Source organism: Drosophila arizonae, chromosome X (genome assembly GCF_054131065.1).
Source record: "Drosophila arizonae isolate 15081-1271.41 chromosome X, UAZ_ARI_1.0, whole genome shotgun sequence".
Lineage (NCBI taxonomy): Eukaryota > Metazoa > Arthropoda > Insecta > Diptera > Drosophilidae > Drosophila > Drosophila arizonae.
In genome coordinates, this window is record NC_142927.1 from 8,362,501 (window position 1) to 8,389,664 (window position 27,164).

General features: G+C 42.2%; 2 protein-coding genes across 10 annotated transcripts in view; both read left to right on the forward strand.

Annotated features, from left to right (window-relative positions):
- Ten-a (Teneurin-a transmembrane protein) overlaps positions 1-11,797 on the forward strand; it is a 308,074-nt gene extending 296,277 nt beyond the window's left edge. For all 9 annotated transcript variants that reach the window (XM_089474227.1, XM_089474225.1, XM_089474232.1 and 6 more), the window contains one exon: positions 4,579-11,797. In XM_089474227.1, coding sequence (XP_089330353.1) covers positions 4,579-8,459 — 3,881 coding nt within the window. In that variant the 3' untranslated portion in view covers positions 8,460-11,797. The remainder of the gene's footprint in view (positions 1-4,578) is intronic.
- A 9,597-nt stretch (positions 11,798-21,394) lies between these two features.
- Positions 21,395-27,164, forward strand: LOC149267847 (uncharacterized). The gene is made up of 3 exons (XM_089473852.1): positions 21,395-21,580; positions 22,706-22,807; positions 22,864-27,164. The coding sequence occupies exons 2-3, from the start codon at positions 22,751-22,753 to the stop codon at positions 27,061-27,063; spliced, it is 4,257 nt and encodes a 1,418-aa protein (XP_089329978.1). The 5' UTR covers positions 21,395-21,580; positions 22,706-22,750; the 3' UTR covers positions 27,064-27,164.

Consider the following 27,164-nt stretch of genomic DNA (forward strand, 5'->3'; position numbering starts at 1 on the left):
AGCAGGAGTAGCAGGAGCAGGCGTAGCAGCAGGAGCAGGAGAATCGGCAGGAGTATCAGCAGTGCCAGCCGTGGAAAGCAAATCAATGACTATAATTAATCAAGTTTTAGTCGCGCCGGAAATGGAAAGACAGAGTCTCCACGTGTGAGTGATTGCCTAGAGGGGGAGCAGGCAGGCAGGCAGGCAGGCAGGCAGCGGGGCCTAGAGTGGGATCTGGTCTGGTTTTGGCCAAAAGCGAAAAAGTGAAAATCAATCTTATTACCTACGCGGCGAATTGGCGCTTGTAATGCGAAGCGAAAGCAAAACCTCGAGCCGAGCCCCAAACCCCCATTCCACGCCCAGCTGAAAGCTATGAGCATGCATTAATCAAAAGCGCAATGTGTATGTGTGTGTGTGTGTGTGTGTAGAAGACAGTCGGTAGTAAAACATGTGAAGGGGGCAGGCGTTGGAGGTTTTTGTTAGACCGAGCAAAACGTAAATAAGCTTCATTAAAAGCTTATAGCTTAAGTGCCAATGCAAGGAGCTACACTGAGCGAAAAAGTGAAGTAGATAAAGGGCTATAGATAGATAGTATATATATAGGTATAGATATATATACATCTATATACAGACTACACTCTGATGCAAAATTTCATTTAGCTATAATTAGTGCTCTGCAAGTAAGTTGATTATTTTGCTCAGTGTAGTCGAGTGTGTGTGAAAAATTGTTGCGTTAAATGCGTTGCGACTAGCATAGGAAAAGCCCAACCCTCTGGGCTAGAGACAGAGCAGCGGCCCGGCTTAGACACTGCGAATTGGAGCAAATGACAACGCAAAAGCTGATCAATGAGCGAGCTGGCAACGCTGAGAGCAGCTGAGGGGTAGCTGAGGGGTAGCTGGGAATAATCAGAAAAGTTGTGGCCCAAACTCATTAATCGCCCACGAGCGAGTGTGAGAGAATGTGTGAGAGCAGGAGTAGTCGATACTTGGCCCTTAATTAAAAAGAAAAACTCATTAAAATTGAGTTTCATAAGCTATAAAAAGTTGAAATGAGAAACTATGGAAAAGGTGGCAACCCTGAATTGCACTACGCTCGGCTAGCAATATATGTGCGATGGAACTTTTGATAGCACAATCTACTTTTCTATCTATCTATCTATCTATCGCTCTCTCTCTCTCTCTCTCTATCTCTCTCGCTCTCTCTCAAAATGGAATAGAGTCTTTGTATGCAGCATTCGTAACTATTTACAGTTACAGACTGCTATGCTTCTCCCCACTTCCTTCTCTTTTGCTGTTGCGCACTTTTCATTGTCTCCTCTTTGTGCTGCATTCGTAAACGTTTTGCCATTCAGGCTGCATTCACATTTGAATAGTCCTAACTAACTGTAACTAAGCAACAAGAACTTATTCTTAGCCGACCTCCGACTGGCACAGCAAGCACACAAAGTAGTAGAAGAAGAAGAAGAAGAAGGTAGATAGCGCAAATGCATTTAAATTCCATTTGAATGAATATTGGCAACACTTGTGCGCTGTCGCATATGCCAGCTAGAAAAACAGCTTAAAATCAGTGAAGCTGAACGAGTGAGCGACTGAACGACAAACCGATAGACCAATAGACCCACAAAAACCGATACATGCTGAGCATGTGGGCGTGAGCACAAGAACCCCTTTTTGCACAGCCAGAGAGAGAGAGAGAGAGGGGGAGAGTGGGGGGGGCAGAGCGAGGCGACTGACTGGCAGCCAGCCCTTTGGCACAGCGACGAGCACAAACAAGTTGTTCACTTTATGGGGTCATTACCATTACATTACATTACATTATACACACACACACACACACCAACACTGACACGCACACAGGGGGTGGGGCACGCCCTCGCTACATCCAGTGGAGCGAATTGCATTGCATTGAAATTCGCTCAATCGTTGACGCCACAGCATTTGGCGCTCTGCCAATGTCCTGCGTCCTGAAAATCCAGCAGCTACCTCAGCTGAGCCCTTACTTCTCTACCCGCCGCGCTCTACCCTCTACACTCTGCCCCTACCCGCAGTTGCTCCTGTTTTTGCGTTGCCCGCAAACATGGAAAACTTGTCCCAAATTGTGACCCCAAAAATGGATACTCAGCCAACAGCGGGCGCAGCTCAGCTCCGTTCAACTCAGCTCAGCTACCGAACTATTTGGCTCTTCTTCTAGCGCGCTGGGTAAATGAACTGTAACGCAATCAAATCAACACCGACAACAGCAACAACAACTGCTACAACAACAGCAACAACAATGAGAACAACAATGGAAACGAACAGCCAAACAACGTCTTAAATATTTTATTGTCATATGCGAGCGATTATCATTTTAATGTGAATGCGAATGGGAATGGGAATCAGGCATCAGGAATGGGGAAGGGAGAAGGGGAGTGGGGAAGGGGGAATGGAATTGAGTGAGTGCTGGGCATGTGGTACGGCTCATAGCGTTAGAGCAAGGAAAAACAAAATTCTAATACACTTAAAGAAGCAAAAAAAAACTCTAGCCGGGTATGTCCGACTAGATGATACCCTGAAGAGAATTGCGAGACCTTAGCTCTTGTGGGTATAGAGGTTGATGTGGATATACGGATAGACGGATAGACAGGTAGACTGCTCCAGAGATGAAGTGACGGACAGACGAGCGTATAGAAGAACGGACAGACGAACGGATAAGGTTGAATCGACTGAGCTGCTTAGTCTGCTGAAAACTATATATGTATACGTAATGGAGTCTGCCACGCCTTTAAGAAAACCTAATCATATGCCCTGACTCCTCATTTTCAATGGGTTTAGGGTAAAAGAAGTAGGGTTTAATGAAAATGGGTAGGGAATTGAGTGGAGGAAATAAATAAAATAAATAATAAATAAATAATAAAGAAAATAAAGAAGTAAAAATAAATAAATTAAAAAATAAATAAAATAAATAATAAATAAAGAAATAATGTAACATAATAAATAAATAAATAAAAATAAATAAATAACAAAAAATAAATAAAATAAATAACATATAAAATGATTTATTTCTTTTATTCAAACTGCTTCCCATCTTCCTAGATATACTCCCAGGACTGTTGATTGAATCAAAGTTTCAATCAAAGTTTCAGCTCAGGCAGCTGATATATAAAGTAAATTCGAATCGCTCATGGATAATGAGAAAAGTGAGGAAAAGGCATTTCCATTGCACCCACTCATATCGAATATGCTCATGATTTGCGATGGTCGTGAGTAAAAGCAAAACAGTTGCCCAAAATGCAGACGATATTTCAGTCGGATATCTCATTACACTTGAAACAGTTTCTATTCAATGCGAAATATATGTATGTATATGAGTATATATGCATGTGTATGTGTGTCTGTGTGCCTGTGTATAGGTGCGAGTTATGAAAGTAGACTACAGTGGCTGTCAGCAGTAATGGAAGCAACTGCAGCTACTTATTGCCAACATTTCGTCTGTGTCTCTGTCTGTCAGTGTTGTCAACTGTTGTCGTCGGTGTTTGTCATGCAAAGCTGGCAAAAACAAGCAAATTTATGCAAATCCAAAGCGATTTACCAACACTAACTTAAAATGTAACGCAACACAGGCAACAGCAACGGCAACAACTGTGGAACAACAGCCAGCAAATTGCACAAAAATACTTAAGGCAGGCAGACACTTCTCTGCCTCTCTCTCTCTCTCTCTCTCTCTCTCTCTCACTCCAGCACTGTCCCTCTCTTGCTCTCACATATTTTTTTGGTGCAGAGATTTTAAAACTTGCTACGTTTTATGGGCAGTCGTTGTGTGGAGGGGGCTCTGTAAAAGCAAACAGCTGCAAGAAGTTGGCGTTTAGCTTAAGCAAATGCAGTCAAAAGAAAGAGAGAGAGAGAGAGAGAGAGGGAGTGAGTGAGATGATGGCCTACAATAGCAAGACACATTTAATGACCATTTTGAAAGGTATTTTATATTGCACAAATACTGAAGCACAACAGCACTGAGATGCCGTAAAGCTAAAGGATTGCACCAATAGAGTTTTATTGTTGAGTCCAGGCAGCTGCCTGTGTGAGCGCACAATAGCTATCATATTTCGTCCACAATGCCATATAAATGCTGTGTGAAAAGCACTGAAAATGATTGAAGAAAACTAGGAAAAACTGCGAAAAGAAAATGAAAATATGACTACTGAGCGTGCTAGGATGTCTACGTACATAGGGTAGCTAGCTTAACCCATTGTTAAATTTAAAAAATAGAAAAAAAAAAATTCCGAAAATTTCCAAATAGACATTTCTCTATGTACAGCTTGTTTTCGTTGCATTTCCAGCTAGATTTAGCTTTTTTTATTCAGCTGAAAAGGTGGCAACACTGAAAAGCACTATGGGTTAAGTATCGATAGATTCATAGTTAACTATCGATAGTTAAGCATAGGGCCATCGATTCAAAGCAAACTAGATTGTCGTAAACAGAAGAGGAGGAAGAGGAAGAGAAAAAGGCCAAAAGCCCAGCTGAGTTAACATTAAGAGAAAGTATTCAGAGAATGCCACCTGTTACAGTACTTGATCTTCTCCCCTCTCACACTAACGCAATACCTTTCCCCTTGCCCTTTGCAGGTTCGCTGCATGTGCTCGCCTTGGAGCACTATTTGCCGTCGCACGATGAGAATGGCGAATTCCATATACCGTTCCCGCCGTCCAGTGAGATCTATGTGTTCAATCGATATGGCCAGCATGTGGCCACCAAGGATCTGACATCGGGCAAGACACGCTACAGTTTCCTCTACTCGAAGAACACGAGCTTTGGCCGCCTATCCACAGTGACGGATGCGTCCGGCAATAAGATACAGTTCTTGCGTGACTACAGCAACGTGGTGAGCTCCATTGAGAATACCCAGGATCACAAGTCGGAGATACAGATCAATGGCATCGGCATTATGACCAAGCTGAGCGAGAAGGGGCGCCAGGAGATCGAGCTGGACTACGACAGCAATACGGGTCTGCTGAACTCGCGTTCCTCGGGCGGCGAGACGTACATCTATCAGTACGATGAATTTGGTCGTGTCACGGGCATGATACTGCCCAGCGGCGAGATCGTGCGCATCACCTCACAGCTGGCGGACAACAAGGGACTCACGATCTATGTGCACGCCTCTGTCGAATCGCTCTTCTCCCGGGAGCGCGTGTCCGGCGTAGGCGCCGCCGGCGACGGCAATGCCAACGAGCTGCTGGTGCTGGGTGGCGTACGGTCGACGTTCCTGAAACGCGGACGCGCCCACGCCGATGCCGAACTGAAGGCCAACAATACGCTGGTCATACACGGCGCCAATGGAGTCGTCGTCGAGGCATCGGCCGTGGCTCGGCATCCCCTGCTGGAGGCGGCGCTGCCCGTCGAGGCCGAAATGCTGGCCATGTGGTCGCACCAGAGCGTCACCATGGGCGATGGCCTAACCAACTCGATGTACTCCGTCTACAATCTGGTCGGCGATGTGCGCAATCCCCAGCAGACGCTGAATCGCGAGATATGGGTGAATCAGTCGCGTGTCATTGGCGTCGAGTTCGATCAGTTCACCAATCGGGAGACGTTCTACGATGCGAATCGCACGCCCATACTGATTGTGGCCTACGATCAGTCCGGCTTGCCCAAGTCATACTATCCGACGAATGGATATCCCGTGAACATCACCTACGATCGCTTCAATCGTGTCGAGGGCTGGGCCTGGGGACCGGCTGAGCTGAAGTACAGCTACGATCGTCACGGCCTGCTCTCGGAGATCACCTCACAGCAGGATGGCATCATCAGCTTCGTGTACAACGACTGGAACCTCGTCTCGGAGATCGGCTTGGCCAGCCAGCGTAAGTTTGTGCTGCAGTACGATGATGCCGGCGGCTTGAGGCATGTCGTCCTGCCGTCGGGCACACGGCACAGCTTCAGCATGCAGACCTCGATCGGCTTCATTCGGTGCACCTACACGCCGCCGGGCAGCACGCGCGCCTATCTGCAGCACTACAGCCATGCGGGTGCTCTACTGCAGACCATATTGCCCGGGGACGGTGCTCGCATCGTCTATCGCTACAATGCAGCCGGCCAGCTGACGGAGGTGGTGCACGGCGACGGACGCAGCGAGTTCCAGTACAACGATGCCACTGGCATGCCCAGCACCGTGTCGCATGCCGAGCGGGAGCTGGAGTACCGCTGGGACTTTGAGTACGCCGCGGGTCTCTTGACCGAGGAGCGCATCGACTACGTGGCCAAGACGGGCCTGAGCAATGCCAAGTTCAGCTACGAATATGACAGCCAGCTGCGCGTGGTGGCACTCCAGGGCCGTATCGGCGGGCAGAGCTTGCCCAGCCAGGCGTACGCCTACGACAGACGCACCGGACAGCCCAGCCTGATTGGCCAGTTCAAGTTCACGCGGCCAGCGCTGAATCAGACCCAGCTGCACGACGGCACCGCTGGCTTTACGCGCACCGTCGACGGTCGCTTCCAGACGCAGTGCATGGCCCTGTCCATCCATCGGCTGGAGGTGTTCCGCATGGAGTTCACGTACGGTGTCCACGGACGCATCTCCCAGACACGCACCTACACCCGCAACATGGCCGTCAACAGCTACACGAATGTGAAGAACTACACCTGGGACTGCGATGGGCAGCTGGTGGGCGTCGAGGCGCAAGAGCCGTGGGGCTTCCGCTACGACGACAACGGCAATCTGCTATCGCTGACGTACCGCGGCAACACCATACCCATGGAGTACAATGCCCAGGACCGTATCGTCAAGTTCGGCGAGGGGCAGTACAAGTACGACGCGAGGGGCTTGGTGGCGCAGAATGCGCGGGAGGAGCGCTTCCACTACAATACGCAGGGTCTCTTGGTGCGTGCCTCGAAGCGCGGACGGTTCGATGTCCGGTACTACTATGATCATCTGAAGCGCTTGACCACGCGCAAGGATAACTTCGGCAATGTGACGCAGTTCTTCTACACGAATCAGCAGCGCCCCTATGAGGTATCGCAGATCTATTCGCCGCGCGATGGCAAGCTGATGTCGCTGACCTATGACGATGTGGGCCACCTGATCTACGCGCAGGTGTACAGGCACAAGTACTACGTGGCCACGGACCAGAGCGGCACCCCGCTGATGCTCTTCAACCAGTACGGCGAGGGCATTCGGGAGATAATGCGTTCGCCCTTCGGTCATATCGTCTACGATTCGAATCCATATCTGTATTTGCCCATCGATTTCTGTGGCGGCATTTTGGACCAGGTGACGACGCTTGTGCACATGGGCGATGGACGGGTCTATGATCCGTTGATTGGCCAGTGGATGTCGCCCGACTGGCAGCGAGTCGCCGAGCGCATCATCACGCCCACGCGCCTCCATTTGTATCGCTTCAATGGCAACGACCCCATCAATGTGGGTCAGGAGCGTCACTATCCCGCCGACTTTGCCAGCTGGCTGCGCACCCTCGGCTACAACGTGGGCAACCTCATGCCGCAGCTGGCCAAGGACTTGTGGCAGCCCCCGGCGCTGTGGGGCCGCCCGCCGACCAATCCAATCGCGCTTAACATGCGCCGTCCCTTCGACAACATACCCACCATGGCCGTCGAGAGCGGCTTCCTGGCCCATCTCAACGTCCGACGCATGTCCGACTTTGAGCAGCTCTCGGCGCCACCGCGCTCCGCCCTGAAGTGCGATGTCATGGACCCCTCGCCGCGGATCATTGGCTCCGACACGGAGCCGCCGTTTGGCAAAGGCATCGTGGTGTCGCGCACCGCTGACGGCCAGGCGATCGTGTCCAGCGTGCCGGCCGCGAACGCCATCTATCGGGATGTCTATACGAGCGTCTTCAACCGGTCCAAGCTGCTGCCGTTCACCTTTGTGGTGCACAATGCCCAGCAGGACTCGTTCTTCTTTGTCAAGGAGGATGCGTGGCGCGCCAGCGAGGATCGCCAGCAGCTGAAGCGTCTACAGGGTCAGGTGAACACCACCTTCCATGAGATCACGCGCGAGTCGACGGCAGCCGGTGGGGCGGGCGCAGCAGCCGGCGGTGCCGGCGCTGGCAGCTCATCTGGCGGCAACTACTTGGACGTCAAGATTCATGGGGCGCATGCGATCATCAATTTGCGATACGGCACCACCGTTGCCAAGGAGCAGCAGCGCCTGATGCACCACGCCAAGCTGACGGCGGTGCGCAAGGCCTGGCACCGCGAGAAGGAGGCGCTGCGCAGCGGCCTAACCACCGCGCTCGAGTGGACCCAGCAGGAGAGCGACGAGATACTCAAGCAGAGCTATGCCAACAACTATGAGGGTGAGTATATACACGATGTGGCGCTCTACCCGGAGCTGGCCGAGGATCCCTACAACATCAAGTTCGTGAAGAAGAAGGGCGCCACTGGCGGTGCGGCCGGCGTCTCCAATGCCCAGCGTCGGCGGCGCAGCCTCAGCTGGTCCACGGACGACCACGAAGCGGCGCCAGATGCGGAGCCAGTCGCCTGTTAGCTCCTAGGAACCCCTCCCAACTACGCAGTAACACACAGGAAAGCCCACTAAATATAACTAAATATTTATAATTATCATAAATACGAGTATTATAGCCACTGGGTTAGCAAAGGAACAGAGACAGAAACAGAGACAGAGACAGAGACAGAGAATCGCAAGAGATAGAGACAAAGAGAAGGCGCAACTGTACTAAATACTAAATAATAGGCCTACAGAATAAACTATAAATATATATATATATACAAATATGTTAATCAATTCTTTTTTTTTTTTTTAAGTCCAAGCTAAACAAGATTTTTTTTTTTTGATAATTATTAATCGTTAGAGATTAGAAATGCGACAGAGCAAATGCATAAAAAGTAAAGGATAAATATTATATATATCTATATATATGATATGCCATTAGAGCTATAGCATATATACATGCATATATTGGTGTATATGTGTGTGCGTGTGTAGATGTATATGTGTGCGTGTGTATGTGGTCAATATATACATATATGCAAATATCGTAGCAAACGGCAGTTCATACAAATATTTATATATATTTAATGGAAGCGCCAAAAAAACAAAAAGAAAAACATGAAAAATACTAAATATATATACACACACGTATATATATATATATATAGGCAAATATGTATGTGTATATGCACATACACCAACACACACACACACACAATAAGGAAAACTTGACGCAGCCGCAGTCGCATCTTAATATGAGATAGGGCATAGACCTATAAAATATTACGAGAGAAAAACACAACAACAAAAATGAAGATGGAATTTTTTTTTTTTTTTTTTTTGTTATATAATTGTGGTACTCGAGCTTTTTGAGACTGGCATAGTTTTAAACAAAATCAACCAAGACAAAAACACATACACACACACACACACACACATACACATATATACAGAGCAAAAGTTGAACGCGAAAGTCGAGGCAAAAAATATGCTATATGTCCCATAAGAAAAAAAATACTAGATGTGTACACATACATATATATCTAGCGACTTATATATGTATATCCATCATAAGTGTATATAAATATATTTAAAAACAAAAACAAAAACAAAAAGAAATGCAAGCATAGTTTTAGGCGTCGTCGCAGCTGTAGCTAATCTAAGCCAAGTTTAGACCAAACACAGAGAAGGAGACGGAGACAGACGACAACGTACGGAAGAAATAGAAAAGGAAGAACCACAAGAAAAAAAGAACACAAGCTCACGCTATATGCATTGTAGCCTACTTCGTATGTATACAAACGGAAAACAAAAGGATAAATAACTAAATAAGAACTAAGAAAGAATATTCAGCTAAAAATTAAATATATATATATTTAACATATATATGCGCCATAACTATAACTGTAATTGTAACTGTAAAACGACGCCGCCAATAAAACAGGCCAAGCAAAATTGTTAAAAAGAAAATCCAATTTTAAACCTAAAATTTAAAAAACTCCAAATTTAGCTTTTACATACATGAACACAAAAAAAAATCATTTATTGCTTAAAATACTTTTTAAAATTATTTTTTATGCCTACATTTAATTAATTTATTATTGCGAGGAGTATTAAAATATTTAATCTTAATCTTAATGCATAAACATTATTATAAATTAAAAACTTTTTTTTTTTTGCATCCTAAACTAACTTTTAGCCTTAAATATATTATGATATGTAAAATGTTTTGTTATTATTTTTAAGTTTTGCGAGTAAAAACAGAAAAACACAAGTATAAATAAATAAATGAAACTTTAAATAAAAAAAGAAAAAAAAAACAACAACACAGTATTAAACAATTAGATAGTGGGAATACCCTACAGAAAACAACAAAATTCAATCGAGATTCGATTCCGATTTCCGATATCCGTTTCACATCGCAGCTGGTTCATTTTTTCCGTCCAACCATAAAGCTCGAGCAAATCTTTTTGACTCGCGACATCAACACGAGTTTGAATTTTCATTTGGATTGAAGTTTTTGATTTTGAAAGAATTTTTTCGTTTTTTGATGAATTGGTGCTTATCGAATTTATTGCAAAAAAAAAAAAAAAAAAGAATAACTACTTAGAATAAAATATTGTAAAAATATATACGAAATAAAAATAAACAATTTTTTTTTAATCTTTTAGCGCTTAAGTAATGCAGAGAGAAGAGAATAAAACAAATATAGTTTTGGCATAGGGAAAACTAAAGAGGGAAGAGAAAAATTGCTGAATTAGTTGCAAAAGCGAAAACCCAAAACAAGAAAATTTTTTAAAAATTTTGCAAACGTGGCCAAAAACAAAATGAAAACAAAAGCAAAACATAAATGAAACTAAGAAAATAAATATGAAGGAAGAGCATGAAGCGGTAGAGGTGGGCGAAACAGAGAACTAATACTAACGATAGACGATAGACGATAAATGATAAACGATAGCCGATAGCTGTTAGTCAATAGACGTTAGCCGATAGCGATAACGATAACACGTTTAGTTTGTATTCATTAATGGAACTTGGCAAACACCGCACCCGACCTAAGCAACTGCTAGCTAGATACATAGGCATATGCACATGCATACATGTATGTAGACTATGTGTATGTGTGTATGTGTGTGTTTGGGGTCGTGTGTGTGTGCCACGCATACATACACACATATTTAGCATACATAGCGTTATATCAAAAGCTTCAGCTATAACTGTAACTAGTTGTAGGTACCACCAGTCACGTCGCGATAGCCCTAATCAGCAAACAGATCTGTTTTTTTTTTTCGTGTGTGTAAGTGTAAATACTAAAAAAAAAAAAAAAAAACAAAATAGAAAGCAAAACTAATTACCTAGTAAACTAGTGTTATATAACGCATACGAGTATATATACTAGCACCATGCATTGATCCATTTCTTTTCCAACTGTTTTTTTGTGGCTTTTCTTGTCGCTCGCGCCTAAGAAACGGAAATTTATATAAATGTAAATGTAAAAAAAAAAAAAAAAAACTCAAACAAAAAAACATATATATGTATATGTATATGTATCAACTAAGATATGAATACCATTTGGTATTTATGGTATTTAACTGGTATGTATTTTGTGTGTACTTTGATCACTTTTTAGATCTTTTCTTTCTCGATTCGGGTTTCTGTTGTTAATTGGCAAACCAAAAACAATTTGACAAAGAAAATAAAGAGCAGGAGTCAGTTACCTATTAGAATTTGGCAAGCATTAAACAACAAAAACAAAACATGGTAAAAAGTTAAAAAAAAAATAAATAAATAAAAAAAAAACACATTAAAAATTGCTTCAAAAGCAACAAAATACTAAAGCAAAAAAAAAAAAAAAATAAGAAGCCAAACAAAAACTAAGAGCTGAATTGCACACTAAAAAAAGGAATAAAAAACAAACAAAAAAATCTTAGAGCAAAGCATAAAATGGCTTAAGTTAAAGTAAAAAACACTAAAAAAAAAATTAATAAATAAAAATATTTATATGTACATAAAATGATATTTTAGTATATTTATGTTAGAGCGCCGTCAAATAAGGCAAAGTCAAGCAGAAAACACAAAAAGAAAATACATAAAAAATACTTAGCAAATAAAGAAACAGGGAAACAATTGAGATAAACAAAAAAATTAACATTTAAACGTTTTGCACACACAAACAAAGGATACGAAACACACACTGCCACACACACACACAAACACTTCCACAGTCACTCACACACACACACACGAACAGCACTAAAGCGAACTGCAACTACAACAACAACAGAGATGAAGAAAATGAAAACAAAATTTAGCAACAACAAGAATTTATGAGATATAATAAAAAACCGATAAATAAACTAAATACAAACTAAAGTAAAGAAAAAAAAAAAAAAAAAAAACAGTTCATATTATTATTACAGAAAAGGAACAAATTATATTTACTAGACAAAAAAAAAAAAAAAAAGAAACGAAATACCACACTCACAAAAAAAAAAAATTATAATGAAAACTTAAAGTTTGTAGAATATCAACTATGTATTTCACAAAAGAAAAAAATAAAAATAGAAAATAATATTTAAAAAAATATTGTAGGACAAATTCTACTTAAAGTAAAGTAAAAATACAATTTTTTTTTTTTTGTAAACCTAGTGAAAAAGTCCCGTAAGATCCCGAAAAGAACGCTAAAATGAGCTAAGAAAACGACTAAAAACGCGCGAAGGAAAGAAGTCAAAGCAGACAATTTATAACTAAGCATATGATTATATATATATATAAATATATGAATATGAATATATATATAGATATATATGTATATATATACATATTCATATATATATAAATATATATATATATAGAAGAACAATTATATATGGCATTATATTACAGCAAGCGAATATGCATACAATATAATAATAATACTAATAATAATAATAATAATAATACTAATAATAATGATTATATATGTATGTATATGTAATAATTAATAATATATATAAATATATATTTTAAGCGTATTAAGTTGAATTATAAAATAAACCACACACACTTCTGAGGATATCAAGGGTCTAAGAATAAATAAAAACTAATGAATTAATTACAAATAAATAAATAAATGAATATAAAGCTAAATGTCAACCAACATTCAACTGTTTGTACTCATTTAATCATAGTCGGGCCCGATTCGAATGAATTTCAATTATATTCTGTTTCAGCTCTATAAACAAATTTATTTATTTATGGGCCTGCAATTGGTTGGATGGAGAGCAGGTCAATAGTTATACAGGTGGGAGAGCTGTGCTGTGATATCAGCTGGGCTTTTTTATTTGATTTGCCACTCCTTCATAGGGCGTTCATCAGTTTGGCAATGTCATTCATTGTATGTCAAATAATGTTTTAAAGCGGCAGGAGGTGCTCGAAGATCTTCCCAATTTAGAATGTTATGTATAACATTGACTTTACAGCTGGTGTCGTCTATGAATTATAGACGTTTAATGACTTAGAATCACTGCAGTATATATCACATCATACCACTGTTCGTTCAAGCACGTATTGTGCCATTCGTCGTAGCTTGAGCTTTGATGGGCACCGTCTTCCCGATGAAATGGTTGCTGTATATTCCCTACCACTAATCAACCCCTTCCACACTTATATAGAAAATCTGAATAGAACTTCGTATTTACTCAAACTCTTTGCTCTCAGGCATGATCAAAGCAGAGGCCATGGATCTGCTCACAATCATGGCTCGTGGATCATTCGGACGAGATGTTCAAGATAAATAAATAAATGTTATCGATAGCAGCTGCTCGAATATGACTATCGATAACTGACCTGTTACATGATTTGAAATTGGTAAACAATTTTTTCTTTCAGTGTTGTTTGGCTGCACAGCAAGTCTTTTCATCTTCTTTACACACCCGCTCTCCCGCTCCCCCTCACTCACTCTTCATCTGCCTCGCTGTATTTATCATCCTTTGTCTCTCTCACATTTTGCATTGCAATAATGTTGCTTTTATTGTTAAAATATTCAAATTTATACAAAGCATCTTCAGGTGCAGCACAGTTGCTGCTGCTGCTGCTGCTGTTTGCCAACTACAAACTATGTGTCAACAAATGAGTGGTGCGGAGTGGTGTGCTGGGGCGCGGTGAGTGACGCTGCAGCCAGGTGGCTAGCTTTCAGGTAAGTTCTGAGCCGACCGACAGCGACAGCTGAAGAAAACTGAAATAGCAAAAAATAAACCCCATTGCTACAGCTGCATTATTTATCATGAAACGTTGAGCACTCGCCAAAAAGTGAAGGGTATGTGCCAACCGCCCAACCGCCCAACCACCCAACCACCCTCCGCAAGTTGGTTGAAGATGCGCGACGGTGACTGCAGGTCGAGGCTGTTCGCTCGACTCTTTGCATTTGAATTAAAGAGCGCCCTGCATCATCGTCCTTAACATCCTCAACATTCATCTCATTCTGTCTCAGTCTCAGTCCCATTCTCAGCCTCAGTCTCATGCGCAGTTTCGTTCCCGCTTACGTTCATCATTATCATTATTCGCGAACATCATCATTATTGTGAAAGCGCGGCGCAGTCGTCTCTCGTTTTTGTTTTAAGTGCCAGAAGCTGGCAACGTTTACATTTTTTGACAGCCACTGCAAAGGCGAAAACCACCAGGCCGAACCACCGCAGCCAACGCAAGCCACCCGGTCCCAGCTCTAGCCGCACAACATGCGTGAATATATGTTGAAAATGCAACCTGTCACATCTCAAGCCCCCATCCAATTTGTATACCCTGTCGCATGATGGAGCGACAGCTGCAAGAAGCCAACTGCGATCTTGGCTCATCTAAGATGAAGCATGAAGTCAAAGCTAAAGGAAAGGCTATGTCATAGCAGAGGTGCCCATACTTACTATCGATATATATCGATAGCAGCATAAACACTTTATTTTAGCCCGCTTACAGTTCACAGTGTATCTAGCAGTCAGATCTTGGCCAAGATGAAGTCGAAGCTGAAGAAATGGTAATGCTATGTCATACCAGAGGCACGCATGCCTACTATCGATATATATCGATAGCAGCACACTCGCTCTACTTAACCAACTTCTAGCTTAAAGCGTATCTAGCAGTCGGATCTTAACCAAGTTGAAGTCTGAAGTCGAAGCCAAATAAAAAGTTAAAGAAAAGCTATGCCATAGCTCTACCAGAGGTACCTATCCCAACTATCGATATATTTATATATTTAATATATCTGCTGGAGCCTGCTCACAGTTTACAGCGTATCCAGCAGTCAGACACGCCCCGTCTCGCCTGTAGTCTAACTTGTTTTGCAATTGCTTTGTCTTGTCGCCGTTGTTGTTGCACGTTATTCAAAGTATGCACATACACTTGACATTCCAAAGCTGTCATTTCGTTTGGGCGCCTGTGCAAATATTTATGAGCAGCACTGTTCAAGGGGGCTACAGAGGGAGAGCAGCAATGGCAGGAGGGGGCGTGGCGGCAGTGAGGCGAAGGTAGAGGCCACACCTTCTGCTCAGTTTCGTACTCTGCCTAATGAGCACTGGGCTGCATCACGAATGCGCCTCGCTCGACTTTTAAAGCTGCACTACAAAAGCACGGACATGTCGAGCCGGACCGGACGCCATACACCCACACACACACACACAGAGAGAGAGGGAATGAGAGACACACGCATACAGTGAGCGCTAATGGGCAGTGGACAGTGAGCAACACTCGCGCGTAATCAGCTTACGTAAATGTGCGTGGATGCGGTCAAATGTAGTTGAGGATTTACGCAAAAAGGATTTCCATGCTATAAGCCAGCAAGCAGGCAGCTGACTGGGCCATGGAGCAGGACTGGACCTGGCAGCTGACAGGACAACGCCAAATGTTAAGTCCCTGCGCTGCTAAGTAACTCCAAGTCAAGTGACGAAACTGGCGAAAGTAGCGAAGGGGCGTGGCAGCTGCTGCACTTCCAGCATCTTATGCCCAGCGACGCTCGCCGTCACCTCAACAGGGCAAATCAAAGAGTAAAGAGAGAGAGCAAAATCGCACCAAACCAATCATCCTTCAAAAGCCAATCGATGCACTCTTCTGTCCTGTGCGCTTCTATTAAAGGACACTTTAAGTGGCAGCGGCGAGTGCTGCGTTCCTCGAAAGGTCTTTGGCATAAGCGAGATCAGTGAGGCAGACGTTGGCAATGACGGAGCTTGACAAGTTATGGGCTGGAAGTATCTGGACTAGATGATGAGAGAATAGAATAGAGAAGGAATAACAGGAGACGGATATTCCAAGCAGCTACTCTCTAAAGTTAGGTCAGGAAACAAACTATTCTGGATGTCTTATGTCTCAGCTGAGGGCCTTGCGAGCTTGCTGAAAGGACATATCTGCTCTAGCTTGAGCTGTTGAGCTATTCGCGGCTCGTGACACGAGCAGGAAGGCTCTGACGCACAACTATGTGGCAAATGTCTTTGATGCGGCAATGAAACATCAAAAAGATGCAAAAGTCAACATCACAAAGATACACACACATGCACACACACACACACACACACGTGGGAGTGTGCTGGCCACATTATTAACTAGTCGACAATTTGCTGCTGAATGAACTCGGCTAAGGCGCTTGCCGAAGTAGGCGTCACACAGGGGGCGCCCTGGGATTAGGCAGCTGGAGAAGGGGGTGGGGATTTTGTGTGCTGGCGGTGCTGAGGGCAAACTTTTGCATATTTGTTAAATACTTTAATTAATAATTTAGAAAGATAGCTAAAGAGCAGCAGCAGAGCCGAGCCGGCGACGGGCTCTGTCGCTGACAAACAAACAGCAGCCAGAAGTTGAGCAAACAACTAACAAAAGATCAAGGATTATGCGTGCCAACACAGATAGATAGAGCGTAGGCGTGTCTCGTTGTGTATGTGTGTGTGTGTGTGCAGGATGTGCGGCACGTTGATGTGGTCGCTGCTCCGCTCGAGGACAGGTCGCCGCTCTGCACTCGACTCGTTGCGCTCGGCTTTTGTGCTCAGCAGCAGCAGCAACAACAAAAAAAGAAGAAGCAAAGCGAAAGGAAAACAAAGAAGATTAGACTAAAACCAAGCAGGAGACGGAGGGCGAGCGAAGGGAAGACGAGGGCTAGGCCGGCAGGTTGTGGGTCTGTGGACTGCGTGAAATGCTCATAAGGCAACTTGATGAGTTTAATTATTTGAATGCTTCAGCTCACACACCCACACACACACAGACACACACACAGTCGAAAATACACACACACACGCATTCATTGGGCGCCAAGGGCGCGCTAGTCAAACAAAAGGCAGCTGCTTTTGTCACATGCAGTACAGCAAGAGCACCGCCCGCCGCCTCCCGCCCCCTCCTTAACTCGCCACCCACACACAAAGGCCGAAAGCATACAGAGGCTAGAGTATAGAGGCGGGCTGAAGCAGGAGGCGGCACAGTGGGGTTAGGCGCTCGCATGCCACTGTGCGTGCCAAGAAACAACGAGGCATAGGCATGTCCTTGCACTCGCCCCTACTCGCGCCTACAGCCAGACGGCGTGCAGGCAACCGTGTGTGTGTGTGCGTGTGTGTGTGTGTGTGTGTGTGTGCCCATATATGGCTGTATGTGTACTTAACAATTCACAATCTTTTTTGCCATCCGCAGCATTATCTTTGTGTCATACTATGCACGGAATGGTGCGGAATGTTTTTGAGCCAAGCTCACAATTTGCCTCAAATTTCAGAGGCGTTAAAGACGCATGGCGGCGCGGCAGGGGCGGCAGGGGCGGGAAGGGGGTAGAGTCCTGGTCACCAGCGAATGCTCAAGGCACAAATGCCATTTAAGAAATGCGCGCATGCTGGGCAAATGCATTCGAGGCTCTTAACGAACTCGAGCACAAAAATACTTGAAAAATGGCATTCATCAAGCAGACCGAAAGGAATTTCATTCCATGGAGCAAGCCCTAAATGGAGATTACCGAGGGATAGAGGGGCGCGCGGAGAGCAGCTACGATATTACACAATTCCATTTAGTCAACAATGCTCAGGGAATGGAGTGTGTCAAGTGATTCAATGATGGACTTCCGGCCCGATTGACTCAGAGTATGATTGATTGATTTATGGGCTGTGTAAATGACTGATTAGCTGGCTGATTGAGTATTCAACGGGCGGATTAATGATTAACAAGTTGATTGATATAGATGATTAAAGGTGGACTAGTGCTTGATTGATTGACGGCTGCCTTTTGCAAACAGAATGGTTTGCAGACTGATTGATGACTGACTAGGTGATTGATTCAGAGGATCAGAGGACAATTAATGCCTGATTGAGTGATTGAGTGATGCCATTTGCTAACTTTGACTGATGATGATTGATGACTGCTCAACTTCATGAATGCCTGATTGACTAAGGGAATAAATGAGCTTGTGGCTGATTGACTGACTGATTAACGTTCTAGCTGATTGACTGATTTATTGAATTGAATTAATTGACTGACTTTTTTAACAATAAAGAACCCGATTGATGATTGATTGACTGATCAACTTACATGCAGATTGATTGGCCAAGGTATTGGATGACTTAGATCCAGCTTGACTATTGACCTATGCTTGGTTTACTTAATGAATAGCTGACTCACTGACTGACTAACATGTTGATTGACTAACTGATTAGAAGTCCAACTGATGGATGGCCCATTGAACTTTTGACTGAGCCTCCAATTGACCAAATGATTTGATTTGCTTTGATTTGCTAATGCTCCAGCTCAGTAAACCTTTGAGTTGAATTATCAAAAATGCCACAGCTCAACAATGGTCAAATGAATTTCAAGTGTTGTTAACAACACTACAACTTACTATACACTTTTTACTGCTGAACGAGCACTTGGGATTCCTGCCCTTTGTTTGATTGAACAGCAGGCTGCTGAAATATGGAAAGGCCTGAAGTCGATGTCAAGCGGCGACTGCAATATGCAAGAGCATCTTGTCAAATTGGCCACAGAAATGACCTCTTGGTTGTCATTACCATACCACACACATACACACACACACACACACGCACACACACATGTGCACACACATACAATGGAATGAGCTTGCGGTGCGACTGATGAAATGCGATGTTGGCTGCAAAATGGAAATGGAGCTGGAGCTAAAGTCGATGTAGAGACAGCGTCAGCAGGTGGCCTTGGGGGCGTCGCATTAGTGGGCTGGGCGGGCTGCGGCTACGTCGAGCGCTGGCGAACTTCACTTAATGTCAACTTAATTGCATTGTTTCAGCCACAAATTACAAAACGAGTTTTGCACAAGGTAACAAAACGTCGTCAGCCCCACGGACTTGCCCCCTGCTGCTGCTCCTCCTGCTGCGGCTGCTGCTCCTCCTGTTGATTCAGGGTGCTGGCACCTGGCTGCTGGCCCCTAGCTAAATAAACACTGAGAGAAATATGCATGTCGAACATGACTGGCATTGAGTGCAACAGCGGGCATGAGAGCCCAAAACTTTGCAAAGAAGCAATAATGACTTTAGAAGTGTTTTCCTTTAACACCTCCAGATTTAACAAGAATATATGCATATAATATTAATAACTAGCTGGCCCAGCAAACGTTGCATTGCCCTCTATATTATTTCTAGGTAAAAAATTTTTGAAAGCTATGTTGTTCAGGTTGGGATACACTCAGATTAATTTATTAAATGTCGGATTATATCCGCCTCCAATAATTTCCGCCCCAAATGAAGTCATTTGGAAACAGGCATTGTATTTTTGAGTGTTCGCTAGAAAATGTCGTGATTCTAGTGTTTCGCCATAAAGCAGGGAACGCAATGGCTCTGGTGGCGGGACCACTAATGGCAATGTCACTTTACCACTAAGGCAGCACAAACCGGGCGTTTCACCAGCAAACTTCAATGCGCCACAATGCTGGCAAACAACGTCCATTGGACCAATGCAAACTAAACGATTCAAGCTATAGTCAATGGTGCAATCATATCGAAACGCTTCTCGATTCAAATCAACCCTTGAACCATTTCTTATTGCCATTTCACGGGCTGCCTCTCTTTGAGAAGCACGAATTAAGGCCCTTCTTTGCTGGGTACTAACGCGGCGCCTTTCTCGAGCGATTTCTCGCTCTTCGTCAGATAATTGACTCGCGATATTCCGTTGCCTAATTGCATTATGGGTCCGCCGGGAAAGATTAGATCTTCTAGGACGCGGCACTTTATTAATAGTAATACTGCCCTCGCACAAAACCATATAAAACAATCGAGAAATATAAATATAAATAATTTACACAAATTTATGTTTTAGACAAACAAATACCTGAACTTTCGAGATATTTAGCTTTTGTACGCACGCGCACAATTATTATTTATAAAGTTTAAAAGTCCAAAAATATAAAAAGCCAAAAATACACTTTTTAATAATTAACTTTTTTTTTTAATTTCGAATTTTGAATTTTTTATTTATTTTTGATTAGTCAGGTTTTAATCTTTTGATTTTTTTTTATTTTTGCAGATTTTTGATTTGAAATATTTATAAAGTTTAAAAGTCCAAAAATATAAAAAGCCAAAAATACACTTTTTAATAATTAACTTTTTTTTTTTAATTTCGAATTTTGAATTTTTTATTTATTTTTGATTAGTCAGGTTTTAATCTTTTGATTTTTTTTTTAATTTTTGCAGATTTTTGATTTGAAATATTTATAAAGTTTAAAAGTCCAAAAATATAAAAAGCCAAAAATACACTTTTTAATAATTAACTTTTTTTTTTTTTTTTTGAATTTCGAAATTTTAATTTTTTATTTTTTTTTTTTTAACAATCAGGTTTTAATCTTTTGATTTTTTTGAATTTTTGCAGATTTTTGATTTGAAATATTTTTCTTTTTGATTTGGAAAATTTTTTTTTTTTTTTTTTGTTGAATAGTCAGGTCTGCTCGAGGCTGTGCCGTATACTGACTGACTACATTTTTATATTTACTTCTATACGGGACCGAAACTGTCACTGCTGTCAAGGCTACTGAGTATAAATGGAAATTTCGTTTTTCAAGTATTCGTCAAATTTTTTCAGTATTTTAAAGATCTATTGACCTACTCGTGGCGGAGACAAATCCAACAAATCAAAAACCATGAAAATTGGTCCAGCACATATGAAGTTATAAGTGTTGGAGCACTTTTACACAACTCTCTTTTATATATATAAGATAATAGATAATATAGCTTTTAAGTAAATAAATTTTTGTAAATATCTGTTTAGATTAAGTTACCAATTAGGTAGCGGTGCGCTAAGCTGTAAATAAATACATTTTATAATTTCTCTTAAAAAAAAAAAAAAAAAAAAAAAAAAAGTGTTTTCCTGACAGAGAGCAAAAGAGAGAGAGAAAGAGCGAGAGAGAGAGAGAGAGAGAGTTTTTGTTATACTTCGAGCTCATTGAAAATGAAAAATCAGTGTAAAATAGTAATAGAAGTAGGCGTTGCAGTCAAAATCAAGTATATATATATATAGGGGGGACGAACAGAATCAGTTTCAGTTGCGTGCGTGTGTGCTACGAGTCTAAAGCTTCGACAGTAAAAAAAAAAAATTAAATAAAAAAAATTAAATTTCAATTTTGAATTTCAATTTTAAATTTCAAAAAGTGCTTTTAGCAGAAAAATAAGTTCTGCAACTGTAATCTCCTGCACGGTGTCTCCGAAATCGTAAGTATTCCAAGTGTAAATCCAGCTACATCATGGCCTAGCCTAAGAGAAGTAGTCAAGCTGGAGATTTCTTTCAGTGTACTTTTGCTTGGCACAACAATAACAGCTTAATGTTTGAGTATGTGTGTGTGTGTGTGTGTGTGTGTGTGTGCGTGTGTGTGAAAGAGTATACCCGTAAAAAGAATCAATTGTGTGTGACCAAATTAAGTTCACTGACTCGCACACACAGCGAGAGATCTCGTCCAGGGTGAGCGTATGTATGTGTGTGTGTGTGTGTGTGTGTGTGTGTGTGTGTCGCCATTGTCAAGTGGTAGCCAAACAGGGATTCATTTGAATTGAGTGGTGCCAGCAATGGACCAAAGCACGAGCTCTGGCTGCGGCTGGCCGGAGTGAGTGAGTGAGTGAGGTTAGACGGCGACGAGGTTAAACCTTTGTCCAGCTCCCAGTCGCTAGCTAAATACGACTCCCCCTCTCCGTCTCTCCGTCTGTCCGTCTCTCCGTCTCTCCCTGTCCACCTGGTTGGTAAATTGCAGGTGTTGGGTTCGCCTGCTGCTTCGTTGTGCACAACGAAATTGAAAACAGTGCAGAGCCATTGCATACGCTGAATGCGTTACTCGAGCAGCCAAATGAACGTTCACACACACACACACACACGGACACACTAATGTGCATGTGTGTGTGATTGGAAGTCACTTCATTCCCCCTTTCATTTCGTGACCCGCTCTCTACTGTCGCCGTGTAACCAGCTGCTCATAATTGAGCGAGAGATTGCCCAATGGCGTCTTCAAGCAAGTGCTGTAAAACGCATTGAGTGTTCTTATCCAACACTTTTTCGAGTGGCCCAAACTGTGTTGCAAGTGACCCTAGACAGAGTTCCGCAAGTTTTACTCTTAGCCAACACTGTATCGAAAAGTGTTGGTAAAGCCTTAAAAAACTCATTCAAATAAGCACTGGATGACAAAAATCGCCTGAGTAGTTTTTGCTTTTACAGTACTTTAGTGTAAAAACTTGTATACAGCAGACTATGGGTCTGGTATCAGCATTTGATTTGATCTCAGTCGCCTTAGCGAATATGCCTGTCGACGTCAGTTGAGCTAGCAGTAATATCGTCAGTGTTATTCACAGAAAAATAGACAGGACTACATAGGCGGAAAATCCAGCTGCTGATCAATGGACGACACAATAGAAGAAGAGAAAGAAAGCTCATTGAGCGAGACTGATTGTGATGTAAGTAGCGACCTATATCCGATCCGATCCGCGTCCAATCTTGTTTTATATTCAAGGAACTCGTTCATTTGGCTTGCACGGAATGCTTCAATGTGTTCCCTCCAAGTGACTTTGAAGGCCAGCTGGATGAGTTCCGCATGTGCCGTCCGTGTATATATCGGAATCCGGAACTATGGAGGTTCTTGAGCAGGTACATATACGAACCAATAGACGCGGTCACGCCCTTGACTCCACTGCAGAAGGTGGTCCAGAAATGTGAACTGATGATCCTCAAGCTGAAATTCTCCACGCGTCAATACGACAAGATCTTCACACCAGATTCGTTGGCGCGCAAGGATCGGGCCACAGAGCTCTTGACAGGATTGATCGTGAAGTTTCGGGACTTCGACAGCTGCACGCTGCTAGCCAAGAATTATGACGAAGTATTAAAGATCATAGAAGAAGAAGAACAACGAGCGCAGGCAGCTAAAGAGATAAGGCGAAAAGAAAGACACGAACGCAATCAAGAGAAAAGACAACGCAGAGAAGAAAGACTAGATCGCAGACAACAGAGAGGTCTAGAACTACTACGCAAAAGACAACAAGAAAGAGAGGAGCTGGAAAAGCGACGACAAGAAGAAGAACGGCAGAGGGAACTAGAAAAAGAGAGGGAGGCACTAAAACAACAAATGCTGCTAAAGCAGCAACAACAACAACAACTAGAACAACAACAACTAGAACAAAAACAACTAGAACAAAAACAACTAGAACAACAACTAGAACAACAACTAGAACTACAAGACCCAGATTGGCAAGCAGAACAAGCGCGACGACTGGAAGAAGATCTGAGTAATAAAGAATGGCAAAAAGAACAGCAAAAAATATGGGAAGAACAATTACAAGAGGAAAGAAGGAAAATGCAAATAATGGATGAAAGAGAAGCAGAATACCAAAGTGCAAGACAAGAAGCCGAGAGATTGGTAAAAGAGAAGTATGACAAACTGAAAATAGAAGTAGATAAGGAAAGACAAGAATGGATAAAATATCAACAAGAACTAAGAGAAGCTCTACATAAACATAACCAAAAAGCTATGGCAAAACAATCGGATATATTGACAAAGCAAGAAAATCTGAAATGGCAAGCGAAGCATCAGCCCCTAAGAGAGCAACTAGAGAAACAGAAGGAGCTAAATCATAAGTGGCAAGCAGAGCAGCAGCTGTTAAAGGAGAAACAGCAACAAGAAGAACTAGAACAGCAACGGCAAAAGCAACAAGAACAATGGGAGAAACAACAAGAAACACTCAAGAAGAAACAAGAAAACCCACTATGGCGAGCACAACAACAACGAAGGTGGCAGATCTGGCAAAAACAACAGCAACAACTCAAGATATTGCAAGCTAACCCACGGTGGCGAGCACATCTACAACAAAAATGGCAGCTGTGGCAGAAGCACCAATGGCAGAAATGGCAGAAACACCAACGAGAACTGACGCTGGAGCAACAGACTCCGCAATGGCAATCAGAGCAACAACAACAACTAAAAGAACAATGGCGTAAGCTGCAATGGCAAAAGCATCAAGAAAAAATTTTCAAGCAACAACAACCAAACGAACAACAGCAACAACCAGAAAACCAGCAACAATCAAACGAACAACAACAACCAGAAAACCAACAACAACAGCAACAACCAGAAAACCAACAACAACCACCAGAAAACCAACAACAAGAGCAACAACCACCAGAAAACCAACAACAACAGCAACAACCAGAACACCAACCACCAGCAAACCAACAACAACAACCTGAAGACCAACAACAACAAAGCAACCCACAACACCAACAAGAAAACCAACAACAACAACCAAACCAAGAGCAATGGAAGGCACAAAACCCTTTATGGCAACGCATGATACAATATCAACAATTGAAAAAGCAACAATGGCTAAAACAGCAACAAGAACTACTCAAACAACAACAGGAAAATATACAACAAAACCAGCAACCAGAAAACCAACATCAAGAAAGCCAAGAACAAGAAAGCCAAGAAAAAGAAAGCCAAGAACAAGAAAGCCAAGAAAAAGAAAGCCAAGAACAAGAAAGCCAAGAGCAAGAAAACCAAAAGCGACTAGACCAACGACTACTACGCCAAAGAGAATGGGAAATAAGAAAGCTAACGTACCGCCTACTACTACGAAAACAATGGAAACGCGTACTAGAAACACAAAAAGTGCAAAGGAAAATATGGAAAAGCAAGGCAAACAATTTAATGAAACAAGAAAGGCAAAAGTACAAAATAAATAAGCAGCAACAACAACTCCAAATACAAGACCAACAACAACCAGACCAACAACAGCAATACCAACAACTACTAGACCAACAACTACTAGACCAACAACTACCAGACCAACAACTACCAGACCAACAACAACCAGACCAACAGCAACACGACCAACAACTACCAGACCAGCAACAACAAGACCAACAACAGCAATACCAACAACTACTAGACCAGCAACAACAAGACCAACAACAGCAATACCAACAACTACCAGACCAACAACTACCAGACCAACAACAACCAGACCAGCAACAAGACCAACAACAGCAATACCAACAACTACCAGGCCAACAACAGCAATACCAACAACTACTAGACCAACAACTACCAGACCAACAACTACCAGACCAACAGCAACACGACCAACAACTACCAGACCAGCAACAACAAGACCAACAACAGCAATACCAACAACTACCACACCAACAACAAGCAGAGCAACAACAAGATGAACAACAACAAGACGAACAACAACCAGACCAGCAACAACACGACCAACAACCATCAAACCAAATACAACCAGCTCAACAACAAGACAAGCAATTACAAAACCTAGGATGGGGAGCACTACAACATATGTATGAATTACAACTAAAACAACAATGGCGCCGCCTACTACAAACACAAAAAATTCATAGGTTAAATTGGCATAAACAGGCACAAAGCCTACTACAACAAGATCTTCAAATGTTCCAACCAAACCCCGAAGAAAACGAAATAGAAACATTTGAGCAGAAATGGAAAGCACAAGCAGAAGTAAGGGAAAGCTTGCTACAACAACAATATTGGCAAAGAAAAGAACTAGAAAGACAAAATGAAGAAAGCAAACCAAAGCGCAAAAAACGATGTTACCAACAGCGTAAGCTACAGCGTAAACAAGAGGGTAAAGAGCAGCGGGAGCAACAGCAAAGAGAGAGGCGTCGAAAGAAGCGAATGCGGGTAACCAAATCAGAATCAGTCAAACAATCAACTAAGCAAGCAATTAAAAAAACAATCAAACAATCAATCAAGCAATCAAACAAGCAATCAATCAAGCAATCAATCACGCATTCAATCAAACAATCAAGCAAACAATCGATCAAACAATCAAACAATCAATCAATCAAACAATCAAGCAAACAATCAATCAAACATAAAGTTAAACCATCAAGCAAAGAAGCAATCAAACCATCAATCAAACAATCAAGCAAACAATCAATCGTACAATCAAACAAGCGATCGATCAAACAATCCAACGAACCATCAATCAAAGAATCAAATGACCCATCAATCAAACAATCAATCAAACATAAAATTAAACCATTAAGCAAACCATCAATCAAACAATCAAACAAACCAGCAATCAAACAATCAAACAAGCAATCAATCAATCAATCAACCAAACCATCAATCGAAGAATCAAATGAACCATCAATCAAACAATCAATCAAACAATCAAACAAACCAGCAATCAAAGAATCAAACAAGCAATCAATCAAACAATCAACCGAACCATCAATCGAAGAATCAAATGAACCATCAATCAAACCATCAATCAAACAATCAAACAAACCAGCAATCAAAGAATCAAATGAACCATCAATCAAACAATCAATTAAACCATCCATCATACAATCAAACGAACCATTAATCAACGAATCAAACGAACCATCAATCAGACAACCAATCAAACTAACCATCAAACTATCAAACGTACCATCAATCAAACAATCAAGCAAACAATCAATCAAAAAATCAATCAAAAAATCAGATAAACAATCAATCAAGCGATCAATCAAACAATCTAAGAAACAATTAATCAAAGAATCAAACAAACCATCAAGCAAACAATCAATCGAACAATCAAACAAGCGATCGATCAAACAATCAAGCAAGCCATCAATCAAACAATCAAACCAAGAATCAACGATCGATAGCAGCCTTGTTGAAACAAAATAATAAAAAAGAAATAAAACACAAATAAAACACAATATTTATATGATTGAAATACAAATGACTAGAATATGGAATACATGATTAATAAAAAAAAAAAACACACA